The sequence below is a fragment of the Stegastes partitus genome, unplaced genomic scaffold, assembly GCF_000690725.1.
Source record: "Stegastes partitus isolate 25-593 unplaced genomic scaffold, Stegastes_partitus-1.0.2 Scaffold614, whole genome shotgun sequence".
NCBI lineage: Eukaryota > Metazoa > Chordata > Actinopteri > Pomacentridae > Stegastes > Stegastes partitus.
The window spans coordinates 336,982-355,584 of NW_007578345.1; the positions used below are offsets into that span (position 1 = coordinate 336,982).

General features: G+C 43.0%; 1 protein-coding gene across 1 annotated transcript in view; it reads left to right on the forward strand.

The window, feature by feature from the left end:
• The window catches only part of LOC103362909 (SLIT-ROBO Rho GTPase-activating protein 3-like), a 49,238-nt gene that overhangs the window by 4,425 nt on the left and 26,210 nt on the right, over positions 1 to 18,603 (forward strand). Inside the window, exon 2 of the mRNA XM_008289436.1 lies at positions 13,958 to 14,153. Within this exon, the coding sequence (XP_008287658.1) occupies positions 13,958 to 14,153 (196 nt within the window). The remainder of the gene's footprint in view (positions 1 to 13,957; positions 14,154 to 18,603) is intronic.

An 18,603-nucleotide genomic window follows, 5' to 3' on the forward strand; every position in this document is an offset into this window, starting at 1 on the left:
GATGAGAGCTTGTTACCATCACGGTGGGATTTGGTGAGTTACCGATTAGCACCCTGCTGGGCAGCATAAAGCCGGCTGTGTGGAGACTGACATGTTGGGAGTTGAAGAAATGGTCACACTGAGTCACTTGCTGAGGATCTTCCAGCTGCCCGCTTATTTGGCAAACCTGCTGCAGACTGAATGAACATTTGCAAAGACAAAAAAAAAAAAAACCATCCACCAGCTATTAAGGCAGAATAATCTCGAGCGGGACAGCTTGTTTGTTCTGCGGTCCAATAAATTTTGGACTTCATTCAGACTTGGTTTGTTTGTGTGCAGTGACTAGTCCAACAAAGACACAGCACGCATTCCTCTGTCGCATGAGTCACATTATTTATATGAAGCAAAGTATTAAAGAAAATGTTCAACACTTTTGGATATGCTCACTTTCTTGTTGGGGGTTAGATTAGAAGACTGGGACAGCTCCCAGTTGTGCACATGAAGTATGAACTTAGTTTGGTTTAGCTAGAAATGACTAGTTTGATTGATTGAACTCCACCTAGCAGCACCTTCACTCATAAGTTACCAAACTATGTTGAATATTTGATGCTAAACAATTGTGTTTAATCGAGGAAACCTGAGAAGAAAGCTGCAAAATATTGTCTTGGAAATAACAGCAAGACTGTAAATCTATATGCTGTCACCCTACATACACACATCTTAGGCTCCCCGGCACTGCATTGTGTTTGCTGCACTTCAGAAAACAATAACTTCCAGTCGTACTGAGGTGTCACGCCGCCCTCTGTCACCACAGTGTTCAGCTTCAGTTCTTCTTCACTCTGTCGACTCGTCTCCGGTCTCTATAACGGCAGTATGATGAACGCAGCTGCCACTTGATGAACTGAGTTTGTTCTGTCCGTTTCACAAGTGTTCAAGACATAATCAGCCTTTCATGAAACGGCGGCTCTGCCAGCCATAGATGATCATTTAACACAGCCTCAGAGTAGCTGTTTTTTTTGTTTTTTTTGTTCATGTGCTGGCATTGATGAAGTAGACAAAAGTCCATTTGAATGTAAAAAAAAAAAAGAAGTTTCATTTCCTTGGTTATTTGGTGCCAGCCAGTGCATGATTTTGCTTTTCATTGAACTTTTCTATGCTGACAGAATTTTAATCAGCACTGTCTGGAGAAGGATAACTCTCAACATCACGACTGTGTTACCGGATCAGTGCTACACCACCGTGAGACTAAAGCCCAGTTACAGGCTGTTACACTGTTATAGCCCTTTTCCACAAGTTAATGTAAGTTTCAAAGTCCCCTGAAAGTTTTAGCTCCAAATCCAGTGACTGTATAACGCCTGGTTGATGCTCCAAACGCCACCCAGTGGTTCGTTTGGTTCGTCTAGTTTGTTGTTTGGTTAAAAAGCACTCTTGAGTTGGGTTTGTTTGGGGAGTGCTTAACAGACTGTGGACAATTTAACTAATTTATAATCTGGTGAAAGTATGAGCTGCATCGGTGATTTATGTCCAGACTATTCATCAAGTATAGTGACGCAATAGATCTACATTCTTTTATGTTTAAATTATGATCGCCAATATTAGTCTGCATGAAGTGGAGTGTGTTCTTTTCACAGTAATATATATATTTTAGCTTTTTTTATGGTGGCTGTTTCAGTGGCTGCAGCTTTCAATGCAGCTGAGCTACTGCTGCCCGCATCCCTTAAAGGAAGAAGACAAAATCAATATGTCTGGTAATAAAAACACAGGACACATTTAAACCAGAATCAACATAAAAAGACCCCAAGATGTTATACAAGCAAGTTACCAACTTGGTGCTATGCTCAGCAGGTAATTAGTTATTTTTCAACATGGGGTTATGGCCCACTGGGAGCTCAACCAACACACAGGGGAGATGTCAGGTTCACAAAATGAGTCATGTAGTGACGCTCACGTTTCTAAACTTGCAGGCACTGTGACCATTTACCTCTGACATGTACGACTGGGAACAGTAACAAAGCGAGCCAGTTAAGTTTAGGTTGCACCGTAGCACAAAAGGTGACATGAAATTGTTTATTGGTTTCAAATCTGTCTTTAAAATTGAAAGGCTGCTTTACAACTTCTACAAAGCTCTGACCTGTGAGAATGCTTTCAGAGCTGCTGCTAACCTTCACCACTCTGGCTGCGAGCACAAAGGACTTTTCCGCCGTTGGGGGGGACATTGCCATCAAATATTAAAGTAACTCATTGGGTCTTCAGCTCCTCTGATGCTGGGAGTGCATGGAGACTCTTGTGTTCACTCTTGCAGCCAACAGCAGAACGTTTGTTTTCCTCAAACGTCTGCTGAGCTGAGACGATTTAGAACGAGAAGAATCTGCTCTGGCAAGGAAATACATGTTTTTCCACTGCATGCCTTCACTTGATCATGTCAGAAAATGTAGCGATGACTGTTAGTTATCCACTACTGTATAAAATTCTTACTGAGTTGAGGTGCTGGGCGGCCATCTCATTGTGAGGAGGCTCGGGGAGCGGCCATAGTAAGTGACTTTATTTAAAAAAAAAACATGGTAGAGGATCTTTTGAAGTTCTCTATCTGACATAACAAATCAGCACATCAGGAACTATCCTCTACTTTTCTTTTTCTGTCATCATAAGAAGTCTCTGACAACCCTTGTAAAGAGACCATCACGGTGAAGTCAGTGCTTCAAATATCTTCTTATTTCCACTGGAAATGCACACAGAAGCTCAACAAACTCATATCCAGTGTGATAAAGAGATCAGGATGTGAACACTGATAGTGTTTAGATGACCTTAAACTTTCTTGAGAATCTGAAACTCGTGTAAGTTTTTGTCGTAACAGACGAGTTTCAAAAGAATTCATAAAACCTAACAATGAAATAAACGTATGAAACTACATTTTAAACCATTACAGAGATCTGAAAAGGGCAATGTTGAGAAATAGCTGATAGACGGAGTTGATACGAAGAAAAATGATCAGCTTTCAAGAAGCGCTTCCTGCTGAGAGACGGTAACCGTAGAAACAGAGGAAACAGGACAGTTGAGCAAAAATAACAAGAGTTAGAAGAAGTCACTGTTTCATGAAGTAATTAGTCAAGTTTTTATGTGGTGCTGCTCGGCCTGGGACCTGCCAGATTAGCTTTATGATGTATCAGTGAGGCACATGTCCCACAGTAGACTTTAGATAATTAAACAGCGCACCTATTTGCAGCTCACAAATCCCTCATACCCACCGCCGACAGCAGAAATAGAGCCATATGTGGCACAGTCTAACTGGCTATTAGGAGCACAAAACTGTGACATGTTGCTATATGAGCGCTAATGAATTGTTTACTGCAGTGCTGCAACAAATTATTATTTTCAGTATTGATTAGTCCAGCATTTATTTCTCAACTAAATGCATCTTAAAATTGCTTATTTTGTCAGACCAGCAACCAACATATGCATTGAACAGAGACAAAGAAAAGCACCAAATCCTCACAGAACGGAGGCTGTAACTGGGTATTATTGGGGTTTTTGGGTTTTTTTTCTGCAGTCTTATAGCGTCGTGTCTGCAGAATGTGCACGAGAACAACTGAACCCGAAGCTCAAACTTGCAGAAAGAAAAGAGACTCATTAGGTCGTGACTCACCCGAGGGTCTCGCTAAAGGCCAAAAAAGGCGACGTGTCTCTGCGCTGGTGTGTTTTTTCTTTTCTCTACTCTCGGTTTCACCCACTTTTTACCAGTGAACAACTGTACTGTGCTTCTGTTGTTTCAGAAGCCCACACACTCTAATCAAAATATTGTTGAAAGAATTTAATCACTTGAATGACTTAATCATTTGTGCATTTCTAAATACTCTGTGGAACGAGTATTTCATATTAATTTGATGCAATCAGTGCTCATAGGAAGAAATGGTAGAACGAGGCTGCAGCACCGTGGCTACTTTACCAGTTTCATTTTCCAAATTTAGTCCATCTGTCTGTGCATACAACCTGCACATGCCTCCTCGCTCAACGCCGCCACCTATCCACATCCATCAGATTCCACCTCTCCTCCAATAAGCTGCTCCCCAGGGACTGGTGCACGCCCATGTTGCCATGGAGACACCTCTCAGCCTGGTCCTGCAGAGCTGGATCCTGGATACAGCAAAATGATAGACAGCTAGTCTCCTAGAGGTCGTGTTTCCGAAGCTTGTTCTTGGGTTTCCCTGAAGTGTTTAATGACAGTATGGATGAGAGAGTGATGAGGAAGTCTGGGAGGATTTTTCATTGTGAAGCACAGCAACAGCTCTCTGAATTACCCTAAGAGAGTGTGGTGTAGGTTTTTATTCTTAATACAGTTTGGGAAGGCCAAATGAGCCATTTGTCTGTTACTATCAAGCTTAGTATCCCAATTGTTTCAGATAATAACAGCAGCAGAGATAACATTCATTCCCACTAAGAGGACAGTTAGATTGTGAAAAAGCTTCCAGGGAGGGAAAATTAAGCCCAAGACAAGCTGATTTGATGAACTTTTTTACAGTCTGGATTGATTTTTAGCTTAGTAGACAGAACATCCAGTGGAAAAGCCGATAAAGCGGCAGATAATTAGGAGTGACGACACGGAGAGTGACAGCTGACATCTTGCTGGAGGACGCTTCATCAGTTCATCTCTGCCCCGCCATTGATTGGTCTCGGCTCCCGTTGTCTTATCTTTGAGTACATGTGCTGCCGCAGACGGGGGCTACAAGAGGGACCGGCTGAGATAGAGACAGACAGAGAAGAACCTGCACTGACATCAGGAGCATGCCCTCATGAATCCAAAATTGCGTTAATCATTGGAGGATTAAAACAGAACAGAGAAGTGGGGGATTAGCTCAACGACTGGAACGTGTATTATGAGCCTCAGTGTGAGGGACAGGGAGAGTGAATTAAGGTCTGGATAAGGGCTGCGTTTGTCTCTGCAGCGTCGAGACCAGATACTGCAGAGCTGAGTTGGGGATTAGGTTAGAGAAATTTGGCTCAGAGTTGCTTTTGTTTGGTGTGTGTGTGTGTGTGTCTTACCACATGGTGATGCCCAAGGACATGATGTTCAAAGTGTTTTATACCTTCTGAGGCTGGTTATGACTAATATGTTTTTTCCCAGTAACGTGGGGAAACTTGTAGGACTTGCCTCCACACTCGCTGCACCGTTACCCTTCTTGTCGATTCACTTGTTTTAATTCTACCCGTGGCTGCGAATGGAACACGCTCGCCATCAAACTCCACTATAAGCCAGATCATATTTTAGTCTTGTTATCCTGCAGTGAAATGATCCATGTCTCCAGCTCCTCCTCAGTCAGCCTGCTGCCCCGCACAGCCTGGCTTCCCCTGCTGCCCTCAGGATGCTCTGCAGAAAATCCCTCTCATTTACTGCACTCCAATTTTATCTCGACTTCATTGCGTCAAGGTGTCACGTGGCCTTCCCCAGCAGCAGACTTGCAGTAAAATGCTGCACCAGTGCATCACCACTGGTGTCCTGAGTTGACTTCAGGAGGAGGTGCAGGGTGTTTTTTTGTTTTTTTTTCTATGATAATAAGTCTTGTCCTTGCTGTGGTTTGATAATAAGAGGGATTGATGACTCAGGAGCTCTCTGGTCTTAGCTTTAACCCCTAAAAACTCCACAAAGTGATGCATTTTTGAAGTTTCTGCATGGAAAAAAAATAGCTCAGATGCAACTGTACCATTGCTTCCTTTAGAATTTGCAGATCTGTGATGTCCCCGCCTCTTTCTCCACCCGCCGCTCGTCACTCGCTGCAGCTCAGGCACACCAGCTCGCCTGTGTCTCTGCTCAAACGCTGCAAAACTACTCTACGGTACACAAGTGAAGTTAAAACGCTGGAGTAATTCAGCCACACATGTTCAAGTCTCACAAAGGTAATGACAAGAGAAAGTCCTACCCCCCAAGTTCACAGAATTGATTCCTTGGCTTTGCTGCACATGAAGCCCCGGAGGTCTGAATCGATGCTTTTGAGCATCTCGGCTGCTGCTTTTGAGTCGCTGGCACGCTGCAGTTTCAAGGTGGAATCGCTCAGCCACTGACTGCTTATTTCAGTCGTGATGCGTCCTCCGGCATATAAAAAAAACACCGTATACTGTGGTTGACAAAGTAAAAACCTGATTTTCACAGAAGCAGGCCTTTAAAAGCGTATTTTAGTGTGAATACATATTGACTTTATGCTGCTATTTGGGGATGTTGTTGAGCTGCGTTTAGCCTGAGGGAAAACTAAAACCTGTCAGATTACCGGGTGTCTGTTGAACTGAGGAACTTCAGCCAAAATTTGAGGAAATGCTCACCCGTGTAAATTAAATGTGGATAGAAAATGATTATATGATCCTATCATGAGTAAAGTAGTAAATTGTGTTCAGCTTGAGTAACGATGGATTTGGTTAGTGGGGAAAAAAAATATCTTCCAAACATTCATAGAAACCTCTGACTGCACCTGCAACATGCATTTCTCTGATGTCTGTTTGTGTCATCAATCTAACACTGATGCACATTAAATAGCAAAAGAAAGTGAAATGCATGGAGGGGGACCAGGGGGAGGCCAAGCAGGAAGGTGAAGTGGTTCCATTGTTAAGAGATAGGATCGGCTGTTAACGAGTGTTTGGTGTGTTTTTGTTGTGTGCTTTTATCAAAGTTTATTTATGTGCACTAAAACAGTGAATTATGAGCAAACTGAATTGCTCGAGTTAGTTACAAACACAGACTGTATAAAAGATGGACGTAGCTACCGTGACGTCACCCGTTGGTTTCTGCACTGACAACATGAAGCCAAGGTTTTGCTACTTCCTGGTTGACATCTTGGATTTTTGGAGCCAGTGACGCAAAAATTGTGGGAGGGGGGTGGAGCCACAGGAACAGCGATTGGTCAGACGGATTGAGAGGCGGGCCCTCTCTGCCACATTTACCGCCTTCTGCTCGCTTCGTCTGTACGGTCGCTGCCGACTGTCAATCAAGCCAGCCACGCCCCTTGCCCCGCAAAGTATTGATGATTTTTTTAAAATTCAGTATTGATATATTTTCAGATTGGCCACCTGATCTCTGGACTTGACCATGAAAACTAATAAGAAAACAATCCTGAGCTGTAGGAATGCAGTATTTCATGATCTGTGATCACTTCTTTTCCAATTCCAGTCTATGGGAGCCAGGGCTTTGTGGAGCCAGCAGCTCGTGGACGTAGTGATATTGCAGGTTTATGACACTTCCGGGTTGGCTTCATTTTTCAGGGCCGGTTGCTACGTCCATCTTTTATACAGTCTATGGTTACAAACAATTAAGTTTATCCAAATTGTGTCAACAAGTAATAATAATGATGCCACTGGTTTAAGTCAGACGTATTTTAATCAGTTGATGCTGTTTGTGTAGCTGAGCCTTCATTTCACGGAGACTCGACTTGGAAGTTCCCAGATTTACCCAAAGTGTACAACATGAAGTTTCACTCCGTCTGTAATGCTGCTCGAAGACGACAGTGTTTGATTTGCTGCAGAAAAATATGAAGAAGCGTTCTGAAAGAGAAGTAAAACTAAAGTTCCTCCTTTTACTGAAAATAGAGAACCGCTTTTACAGGACAAAGTGCAATTTCAAGGAATCCTCCGACTGATGTCACCAAAGCAAAAACATAAACGAGTCATTCGAAGCAGTGCTTTGCTTCAACTACAGCTCAAACACACTTTCTGTTGATGACGTGTCCATCCCACTGCCATCGTTTTATCAGCCGGGCCTGTTGTGTACATGAAGGACTGCTGGTGTTCTTCTCTTCAACTGGCCACAATCTCTTTATTTGCTCAGGATTAGCAGCTCAATAAGTCAGTAGACACAGAGCAGCCAGTTTGCACCTGATACCTTCACAGTTTGTCACGCCAAGCCTGTTGGAACAATGCTGGACTGAGAGAGGATGTTGGCAAAGTGACTGCAGTCAATACTTCAGGTCATGTCAAGTACTGACCCAAACTGACTTTATTTTTCCATTATTCAATCATTAAAAAAAAAAAAGTCTCAGAAACACCTTAGAATCTGAATTGGATTCATGTACAATGTGAAAGTATCCCAGCAGTGCATCTGTAAAGACTTTCCTTGAGCCAGCTGGAGGTCAGAGGAAGTCTCTGATTCAGATGTTCTCAGAGGACCGTGTTGTGAATGCTTATAGGGCCTAAAAACGCTCTTAGAATCTTTGAAAGCCTAGAAAATAGTTTTGGGCGTGTATCCAGTTCAGCGATAGTGCAAGCCAGTGCACATATCTGCTAACAAGCTTGAGATGGAAGCTTTTTTCATGCTCCGTGAACCTGAATCTTTTACAGTCACTTCACAGGAGGTGACAGGTCACAGGAGACACTGGATGGAGAGCAACACAAGTAGACAGTTTCCAATTCAACTGTGCCCTCGGTTCTGAACTTAATTTCATTTTTCTGCTCAGTAATTACTGGAGACGTCTGCATTATACGTCTGGACACGGCTGCCAGTACACGGTTTTGTCTATGAAGGTTAAAGTTCAGAGATCTCCAACATCCTTCTATTGTTCTCAGAGGTTTTCCGGTTCTGTGAAGGGACAAGTGTCCACTGAGCTTTCAGTTCCTGTCAGTGAACGGTGCAGGAAAAATGACATTGTGGAGCAGGTGTAGTTTGGAGGAAGAGGCGTCGTTGTTATGAAGATTTAAAGACTCAGGTCGGCTATGAATAAGCAGCAGCAGTGAAGCTGCCTAGAGAACATGAACAAATGACTGCTCACAGATAATGATGTGTGTTTGGGTCATACTACAGCATGACTAAGTTTCCTCTCATCAGACATACTTTGGATTGCATTTGAAGACATTTAAGAAGTAAGTTCCGATTGTCTGCAGTCGATATGAAAAGTGTGTAATAACACTGTTTCATCATTAGTGTAATCAGAAAGCCTCAGATTAAAACTGTTTGTAGATTAATGCAGCTTTTGGGATTTTTATTTTCGCAAAACATTATCGGGAGCTTTAAAAGGAAACGTAGCGGACCTAATTATAGCAGATAGATCAAACGGCTCGGCATCAGTCGGGGAAACAACAAGTGAAAGAAACAAGAAAAACAACATTTGCATACCACAGAAAGGTAATTTTGCATGCCTATAACTAAATGAGTGTGGAAAGGTCTAAATTAGACTTGGTTACACAAGTGGAGATAGATTTTTAGAGTAATGCCTCCATGTGTTCTGTTCATCCAATTATACACTGTTATGAAGCTTAAAAGGACAAATTTATCCTTCAAAGTCAGAATTTCAGCCCTCGTCTGTCAGATCCCGCCAGAGTTTGACCATATTTCAGCTGCTCGAGTCTCGACCTCCCTCCTCCGTCAGCCTTTTTGTCTGAAGATAACCCCCACCACCTTCCAAAAAAAAAATGGCAGATGGCTCCATCTCTAAATAGAAGTACATAGAGGCAGCACACAGTAGGTCTGCCACGAACAATAGCTGCATGCTCAATCAAGCACCGGCGTTAACGGTTTAACTTGCACACTTTGAATCAGAAGAATTTTGGTCGGCTGCCCAGACAATCCCACCTGAACCGGGGGTGCTTTCCTTTCACACGCCTAACAAGTGCAGTGATAAACGTTACTTGAAATGCTAATTTTCTTCCCAAATTACACACGAACAACTTCAAACGAGCCCGCGCTTTAATACCCTGAATGCTTAACGTTTGAACATCAGGCCGTGCTAATAGTTAAACAGTTAAACTGGCTGCCAGAAGTCCATTTCCATCTCTTAAATCAGTGATGTTTATTCATTTTCCAGAACGCTGCATGTGTGATTTTTATTAAAAGACCCATTTGGAGAGCTGTGTTGTGTCTATACTCGGCTATATGCGAGCCACAAAGCATTTTTTATTTTTTATTTTTGAAAACCGGAGCAGCTAAGCTGAAAGTGGGGCATCCATGTTGAGCATGTTTATGCAGAAATCTGTGAGTTCAAAGCTGTGTTACATACATGTCAGGAAGGCAGCAGAGTGAGAGGGGGTGGCTGGAGTTCAACATGCATTTATAGTGCATCACACAGACAGTATTAAAGAAGACAGGCCACTGAAAGTAAACCAGAATATTCTACCAGCTGTAGGAGCGTTAGATTTGTTGATGATGTGATGCGATGATAAAGCTTGTGTTTTATCAAATGTTCCTCTTTCAAGTTCATCTGGTAGCGAACCAGAGCAGAGACAGTTCAGAATATCAGAAGATTTCCACATGTCAGGGCTGCAGCAACCATCTACTGAATTTGTTTTGGTGGTGCCGACAAAGATAAACAGTCATCTTCAATTTTACTGCAGGCATACAGTATATTCACAGCATTCCTCCTCCTCACAGATTGAAAAGAACCACAGAGGGGTCCCTGGCTTTGAATAAACCGCAGCGAATGAAGCTACTCAAAGAGCTGGGAACACTTAGGGAATAATTCTCCAATTGCTCATGGTTTCTCAGAGGGAAGGGCACACTTCTGGTGTGCGTGACCTATTTTTCCAATCTCATCTGTCAAAAGCATGGCTGCAGCTGGTGGTTCAGAGTTCCCTTTTTGTAAAAGAATGCTTTCAAAAGTCCTCTCTGTCACTCATGCACATCGGTGTCACATTTTCCTCGGGCTTTTCTCCCGGCTCGAATGCTTTGGCACCATTTTACTCTTTTAAAGAAAAAAAAAAATAGAACCAGAAAAAAACAAAAAACACACACTGCTAACAGGGAGCATAACTACATGTCTGGCAAAGCAAGACATTCCTTGCAGGACTGAAGCAGTAAAGTGGTATCTCCCCCTGAGCTCTGGTCCAGAGCTCCCACTAAAAACGGAGCTTTAAGCCCTCGGAGATGGTGGGGAGGGAGAGAGGGAGGCCCCTGGATAAAGGGGAGGGCCGGGACAATGGTTAACCACAGAGTGAAGCATGCCGCTCGAGGCTGAGGCCAGGCGGCACGACATCACAGGGAGAGCAAAGCCTCCCCTGCACAACATTACAGACAGAGCCAGCATGCATCCACGACGAGGGCTTGGCTGACCAAATTACACCCTCGACAGCATGAAAACACAGTCTGTGTCACTGCTGTGGTTTTACCATTCAGTTAGCAGTTCATCTGCCTGCAGAGAGTCGCTGCCACAGATACTGTACATGCAGAACTCATCCTGGCCGTATTCTGGAGGGTTATAACCTCCAGTGACTCGTGTTGTAACCGGAGGATGTTACAACATGCAGTGACTTACATTAGGAACCAGAAGTTCTTTTTTTTTTGTTGCTGCTTTAGTGCATTTTCATGCAAAGTCCTTTTGAGGGGAGGAAATGTTCGATTGCCAAATAAATTCTGCACATGTGAAACTAACGTGTTCAAAGAAGTGTAAGAAACGCTCATCTTTATTTTGGAATGCAGATTAATTTTAGGAATTTCTGTCACAAGATCACATGGAAAACCCTGAAAGCACACGAGCTCTGTGACCAAATCCCTGGAGGCTGTGCAGTAATCTTAAGATTCCATTATTTAATTCTACTCCTGCAGTTGACTCGGGAACTGCACTGAAGGAAAACCTGCCTCGATGTGACAGCAGAGCATCTTTAATCTGAGCTGATCAAGGAACATTTTGGTTTCTAATAAAGGATGCACATCGGTTCGGGAGGTTTCCTTCCTCTTGCGCAGTGACACCACTCATCCTGTTTACGGTGGCTCCTTCCATCACGGTGTGTTGTTGCTCTACAGAATAAACCCGTCTCTGTTCCTGAGTGGAGGCTTGGTTGCTGCTGATGACAGCGCTACAAAGACGAATCAGGTTTCGCTTGTGGCTCCCACCAGCGTGAAGGATCTGTAGCCTGCCGGGTAGCGTCAGGTTCCTCTTAGGGAGAAATGCTGCTCTGCTTCGCTGCACAAGTGGGGGGAGTGCATTAAGTTCTCATTAAATTACTGTACATCCACAGAGCAGACACTTATGAGAGGTCATACACACAGGTCGTCTTATTGGCTTTGGCTCGGAGCCTCAGTGTTCATTTTCACTCTGAAATAGAACAAATAGCACATTCCTCTGGTTTTATTGATGCTTTGCTGGTTGCCGGTCAGTTTTAGAATTAATTTAAACTCCCGGTGCTAACTTTTAGGGCTCTGCGTGGACACGCTGCCTAACACCTGCTAAAGCTTTATTCCTCCACCTGGAGCCTTCAGTCACCTGGTTAGACTGCTGCTGTTTCTTCTTTCAGGCGCCCAGACGATGGGATGCACTGCTCTTGTCTTTGTGTTGCATTGATTGTGTTGTAAAAGCAGCTGAAGATATGTTTTAATCAGAGAAGCTTGGAGGTTTGGCTCTGTGTTTGTACGTCTCTTTCCTTGTGTCCCTTTGTGTGTGTTTTATTGTCATTGTGAAGCACTCTGTGGTTTTATCTATGAATAAACTTTATTACCTGTTTACCTGCTGTGTGTAGCTGCTGGTCTGAGGTATTGTGAAGAGGCTTGATGGCCTCATTGATAGCTCATAAACTAAAGTTGTGATTGCACATGACTAATCGTGCAGCTGTTACTGGGTTTTGTTTGGAATATGTAACGTGACATGTTCGGGGCTCAAACCTTCCACTTAGCATTTGTTACTCTAACAGCCTAATTACACTGATTAACCCTCTGAACTTCAAGCAGTTTCTGTTGTGGTTTATTTTTTTCTCACCGGAGGCTCATTTTTCATTGTGATCTAAAGTCCTGGATCTCTATGGAAACAGCACAGTCATGGCCAGAAGCACAGAGAACTCGAAAATGTCGTCTGTAAAGTGTGGCACCAGTGGAATTCCTCTGATTATTTAATTTGCAAAAACACTAAAATCTATTAAAAATTAAATTTAAATGTACAAGATTTTTTTTTTCCAAGTGTCCACAGGCGTTACAGAAAAGTTGCTCCACATAATTTCCTGCTTTGAGCTGAGTGGCTGAGGGCTTCGTTGTTACGCTGTGGAGGTCAGATCTGTGGGTTTTTTACAGAATCTGGTCACAATGAAGAATTATATTTTGGTAGATTTTAAAATAAAACATGAAGAGTAAAGTTGATTTTTATGAATTATCTGAATTTAAGATGAGATGAGTAATTTGAGGAATGCCGGGAAGTTGAAATCCAACAATTCCTTTGCTTTTTACAGACAAAAGGTGTACGACAACTTTCCAACTCCTGGACAGGTTTTGGGGTTCAGAGAATTAATCTACAATTAGATCGTAGACGAATTTTATATTCTCAAGCTAGTACTTCACATAAATATCTGTATTATTCTTTAGACAGTAAACAAACATCTCCTATTTACATTTGTGTAGCTGCACCGGCTTCTAAATCACTCATGATGAACGTTGGAGTTCTGATCAGAGCCCTTTGTTAAAATAAGCACATGTCATCTGTAGCAGAGGGTTTATGGACTGTGAGTGTGTCCTCGTTTTTCCTTAACAAGTTCTAAAACTACACTTGAGTAAACTGGACTTGAAATGTTCTGGTCCTGGACTGGACACAGAGCTCAGCGGTGCACATGTGCAGTAGAGAGGTGCAGGAGAAGCTTCCAGAAGCTTTACGGGGCGGCTGTGGCTCAGGTGGTGGAGCGGGTCGGTCAATGGTTGGAAGGTCGGTGGTTCGATTCCGCCCTGTAACCTGGTGTCATGGTCGTTGGTCGAGACACCTGAATGTGTTGAATGAATAACTGATAGTGTGAAGCGACTTTGAGTGACCAGAGAAGTGCTGCATCTGATCAATTATTATTTAAGTTCTAACACAGCTTTACATGCCCTGCACTCGAACACAAAGATCAAATTCATTATACTTGCTACTTTTAAGTTCACAAAATTCAGTAAATACAGCTGAATTTTATATTTATGTTTACTTCTTTGAGTGCAACCGGTTTCCCAGATTCGTTTAATCATCTTTTCACATTTTACAGGAAATGCTTGGAGAACTCTTGCCTTCATTGTGTATGTAAACGTTGGACTCACGCTGCTTCTGTTTGGTGTTTTGATGGACAGAGATCCGTAACCAGCTGGTGGAGCAGTTCAAATGCCTGGAGCAGCAGTCTGAGTCCCGCATCCAGCTGCTGCAGGACCTGCAGGAGTTCTTCCGCCGCAAAGCAGAGATTGAACTGGAGTACTCCCGCAGCTTGGAGAAGCTGGCTGAGAGGTTCTCCTCCAAGATCCGCAGCTCCAGAGAACACCAGCAGTTCAAGTGAGTGTCCCTGAAAATGCATGCGTCTGCTGCCGAAGCTGTTCCATGTTCATGTTTGTGCATTTAGAGGTTGTGTGTTGTTGTTTTTCATAGAATGCAGCAGCACTCTCATATATTATTATCATTATTGTTACTATTGTTGCTGTTGTTGTTGCTGATTTTGAATGATTTTGATTTTGAATGCTGTTGTTGCTGATTTTATGTTGGTGTTGTGTTGTTTTTTTCTGGTGTAGCAATTTTCCTGAGGTCTTGTACGGAAGGGATCAATAAAGTTTTATTCTAATTCTAATTCTATTCTAATTCTAATATTTTCTTTCGTTAGTGTTATTCATTTAAACTGCTCCTCATCAACGTTCTTTTTACATTTATTTGTAAAATTGGCTGGCTCGCTTAAATCCAAAACCATGCATATACCAAAAGACTTAATGCCCCGCTTCAGTGTTTCTAGCCTGAACCAGTCCTGCTGCTCATCAGTGTGCCGTTCTGCATCCTGGTGCAGAACTTTACAACAAAACACACATTTTGTTCACTTACTGTGAGAGATTGTCTCCTCATACAGTCATCTGGGCGATAAGATTATAAGAGGTTATAAGAGGACGCAGTTCGTTAAAGAGGTTAAAGACTGTTGAGGGGTGGACATAATCATTCAGTGCTATAATTTAGCACTTAATTTCATATAGGAAACCGCTGATTGAAGCTTTATGCTTAATAACGTTTTAAATGACACTCACTCAGTGCAGCTATGACAGATGCTCCGCCACCTCTGCATCAGAAACCCGTGAACTGAGTCGTGATAAAAGCAGAGGTTAATATAAAATTCAAATTTATTCAAGGTAGAAGCTGGCTGTGAGCAAAAGCAGAACATGTGTCGTACATTGCAGTAATGTATGCATTACAAGATTTTTGTGGCACTTTTGAAGCCTTTTTTTTTGATGGTGAAAATGGGAAATAAGGCGAGAGATTATGGGAATGACATGCAGCAAATGGTCCAGTCGGCTGGGAGTCGAGCCGAGGACTGACTGCTCAGGACATATGTGACCATGTGGCGTGCACCTTAACCACTCGGCTATGATTAAAAAAAGCCAAACATTTTTTGTAGATTGCTCAGCGTATTTACAATATATTGCACAAAATTATACAATATAAGCAACGTAGAGCTCAGGGTATAACACTGAAGATAAATGCAGAAGAAATTAAAGATCTCATTGGTAATATTTTACTGAATAACAGAGGATTGGTTCCAAAAGGACAAACACATCTCAGGAATGACAAAGCCAATGGACAACGAAGGTCACTGAATGTCATCAGACTGAAATCAGATCACCCAGAGCCTTGACCCATTTAGATGTGCAGCTCTGAAAATACTGAAATGTATGCTAGTGGAGAACCGAGGCACTCAGAAATCACCGCTAACACATTGGTACATGACTCACGCAGGGCATGAAATTGAGCTCTGCCGCTCCCAAAATCAAGCACCTCGGGCGAGCAGGCAAGCTTAGTTCAATCTGGTAACGGGAGCACTAACCCAGCTGTGATCTGGCAGCACATCGCACACATAAATCTGCACCGGCACATATGTAGTCTAACTGCAGCTCTGATTCTGGCAACCGGGGGGGAGCAGGGCTGCATCGCTAACATTTCCAATCTTGTTTTTAAGGTGAAATGTGCAACGTGAGGGTCTGTCTAATTCTCAAATGCTTACTGATCTGCTGGATGGCAACTACTGCAATTAGTAATTATAATACCAATTATCAGTAGACAATAAAACAACAGATTTTATTGTTCAGACTGTCGAATATTCACTTGGATGCTTTTGCAAGAAGACGCCTACTTTAAATACTACGATAAGATTAAAAAACAGCTAAAACCGCAGAAGAAAATGGAAAACGGTTGTTTGCATTATATGCAGACTTGTGTGAAAATCCTTTATTAAATATAGCATTTAAGTGTCGTATACTGAGAGAATGCTCTTAGTGTTGTGTTTTCATATATTATTAATTGGTTTAAGCATCAGCATCATTTTATTATTACGGTAGCTGTCAGATAAATAACTGAAAATAGTTTACTGTTTATCTTAGCTGGGGGTTTTCATTTATTTTATTTATTTTTTCCAAATGTTTTTCCAAATCTATCTTTAAATCGAGCCTGACTGTTATTTGTGTCAGTGTGCTTCACCTTCTGCTGTTAGCTTTTGAACAGCGGCTCAGTAGCAGCAGAAGACCTGAGGTGCTTTTACATTCAGGCGCTCTTGGCAGCGCATTGACGAGGCTGCTGTAGAAGTGCAGGTAAATGCAAACGTGAGCACGTAGGAGAGAGGTGTTGCTGTGAAGCGGACGAAGATTTGACTGGATAATTGAGTCCAGCTGTGTAAAAGTTGGTACGCTTGGCTGTGACGTAACTCTTGGCTGATAATCGACAGAACGGTGCTGCTCTACACTGTGGCTTCACCTTTGGACTGTACAGTCGATGTTATCCACACAGCGAGGGACAGGTGCTGGAGAAACACACCTAATCCTGAGACACATGTTCTGATAATCTTACGCTTCATAGTGCCAAGATCATGGTGGCCAACAAGTGTCTCAACACAGCGTCTCAACTAAAGCTACATAAAGTCGATGCTGTCCTTGTTTTGTTCTGTGAATTCGACAAATTAAAAATGAGAGACGAGTGGACGCTGTGAGCTCATGTCCTGAAGCACCAACAGACCAGAGAGGAAGTGTGGATGGGACGCGACCACAGAGGAAGTAATAAATCAGGCTCAAAGTCTCACCTGGCATTCACACCACGTGCACTTGTATAACAATGAAAGCAGCTTTCATTTTTCTCTTTTCTCTTAAAGGTTACATTTGGCACGTTCAGTTCAAACCCACTAATGCATCATCCAAAGTGAGATAATAACCTTATGATGCAGCCAAACTGGTGTTCATAATATTATTGCACCTTGTGCCCTGAGCTGCTGGTGTGCAGGCAGGCAGCCACAGATCCTGGTCATCAGCTGTGACACGCCCTTTACCGGGTCTGTCCTACCACTGAAGTGTAGTTATGTTAATGGAGAGCCACCGAAACACCAAATGAGCCAAGAGGGCAAGAAAAACACTCCAATGAAAGCACTTTGTTGGCGTTCAGCCCGAGCAGGTAGTCGGCACCATTAAAAATCACAGGAAGCAGAAAAAGCCTTTAGAATACACGATTAGTTTATTCTTGATTTTTTAAAAAACAAACTGTCCTTCTACCTGAATTCTCACAGAGGATCTTTCATTGCAGATTAAAACTTGTGCTGCATTCCTTCCTGCTATAAGTAAAACGTCGTGTTTTTGAGGAGCTTCAGAACGCAGCAGTGAAATGGAGTCACCCTGACCATCACAGGCTTCCATATGCCCTGGATCCCAGCCCACCGTCTCCTGGCTGAACCCTTCCAGTGCAGATTCATTAGCGAGCTGAATGCCTCTGTGATTTACAGCTACTGCAGCTACAGCTACACCGCAGCAACCCAACCAAGAATCATTTTGCTCTTCCACTTTACCTCATTTGCCACAGTGAAGAGAAACAGTGAGGGGTTCCTGAGCTGCTCTGCACCGCCGCTGGTTTCTTTCTCTTACTGGTTCACAGCTCCTCGGAGACAACAGCTGACTTGGTTTTAATTATGAACTTTTCAGATGGTATCGTGAATGGTTTTTTATAATGTAGCTCATCAAATTAGAATGGATCGGTATCATGTGTCTGTCATCCAGACGTGGCACCATTAGAGAGGCAACTCATGCAATATTGATATGGAGAATAACCTGTCTGAAAGAGATAAGACAGGCCTTGTAGTGATGTGCGACTGTGGGTGTGTTAACATCTCTGCGTGATTGGTCTGAGAGTAGCGGGGGAGAAAAACCGTTTGGTCTCTTTACAGCGTCAGATCTTTGTGAGTTATTTCAGGTTTGAAGTTGGCTTTGCCCGCTCAAGTGATGTCTCTGTTCACGTCACGGTCAGCGGGAGACAGCCTGAAAACCTATCAGTGGATATTGCAGCTTGTTTCGGCATTACACATTGTGATGCAGCCCGTGTCCACGGCGCGCTCGTCTTTGAAGAGCCTCTAAAAACTGTTATGCACTTCAGTTATGATGTAATTATGTGGAATGAAGCATGTCACTGCAGGATGGGAACAGATGCTTTCATGGTGCTTTGTGGCATTTGTACAAAGACACCAAAACACAGCTCAGCTCGCTTCAGTCCCGTTTAGTGTAAGTGTGTTGTTGAAGTGCGGCTGCTCTCTGGTGGTCTGAGGGCCAAAGGGCAAAAGGTTGAGCTGGATCTCTGTAGGCCTGGTTTGTTTGGACACAGCAGTCAATGCCCTGCTCTTGTCAGGTTGACGGCTCCCGCTGGTGAAAAGCAGCGCGTACAACATCGGTGTATTAGCTGTTTTGCAGTTTGTTTTTCAGATCTTGCTAAACCTCCGTCTCCC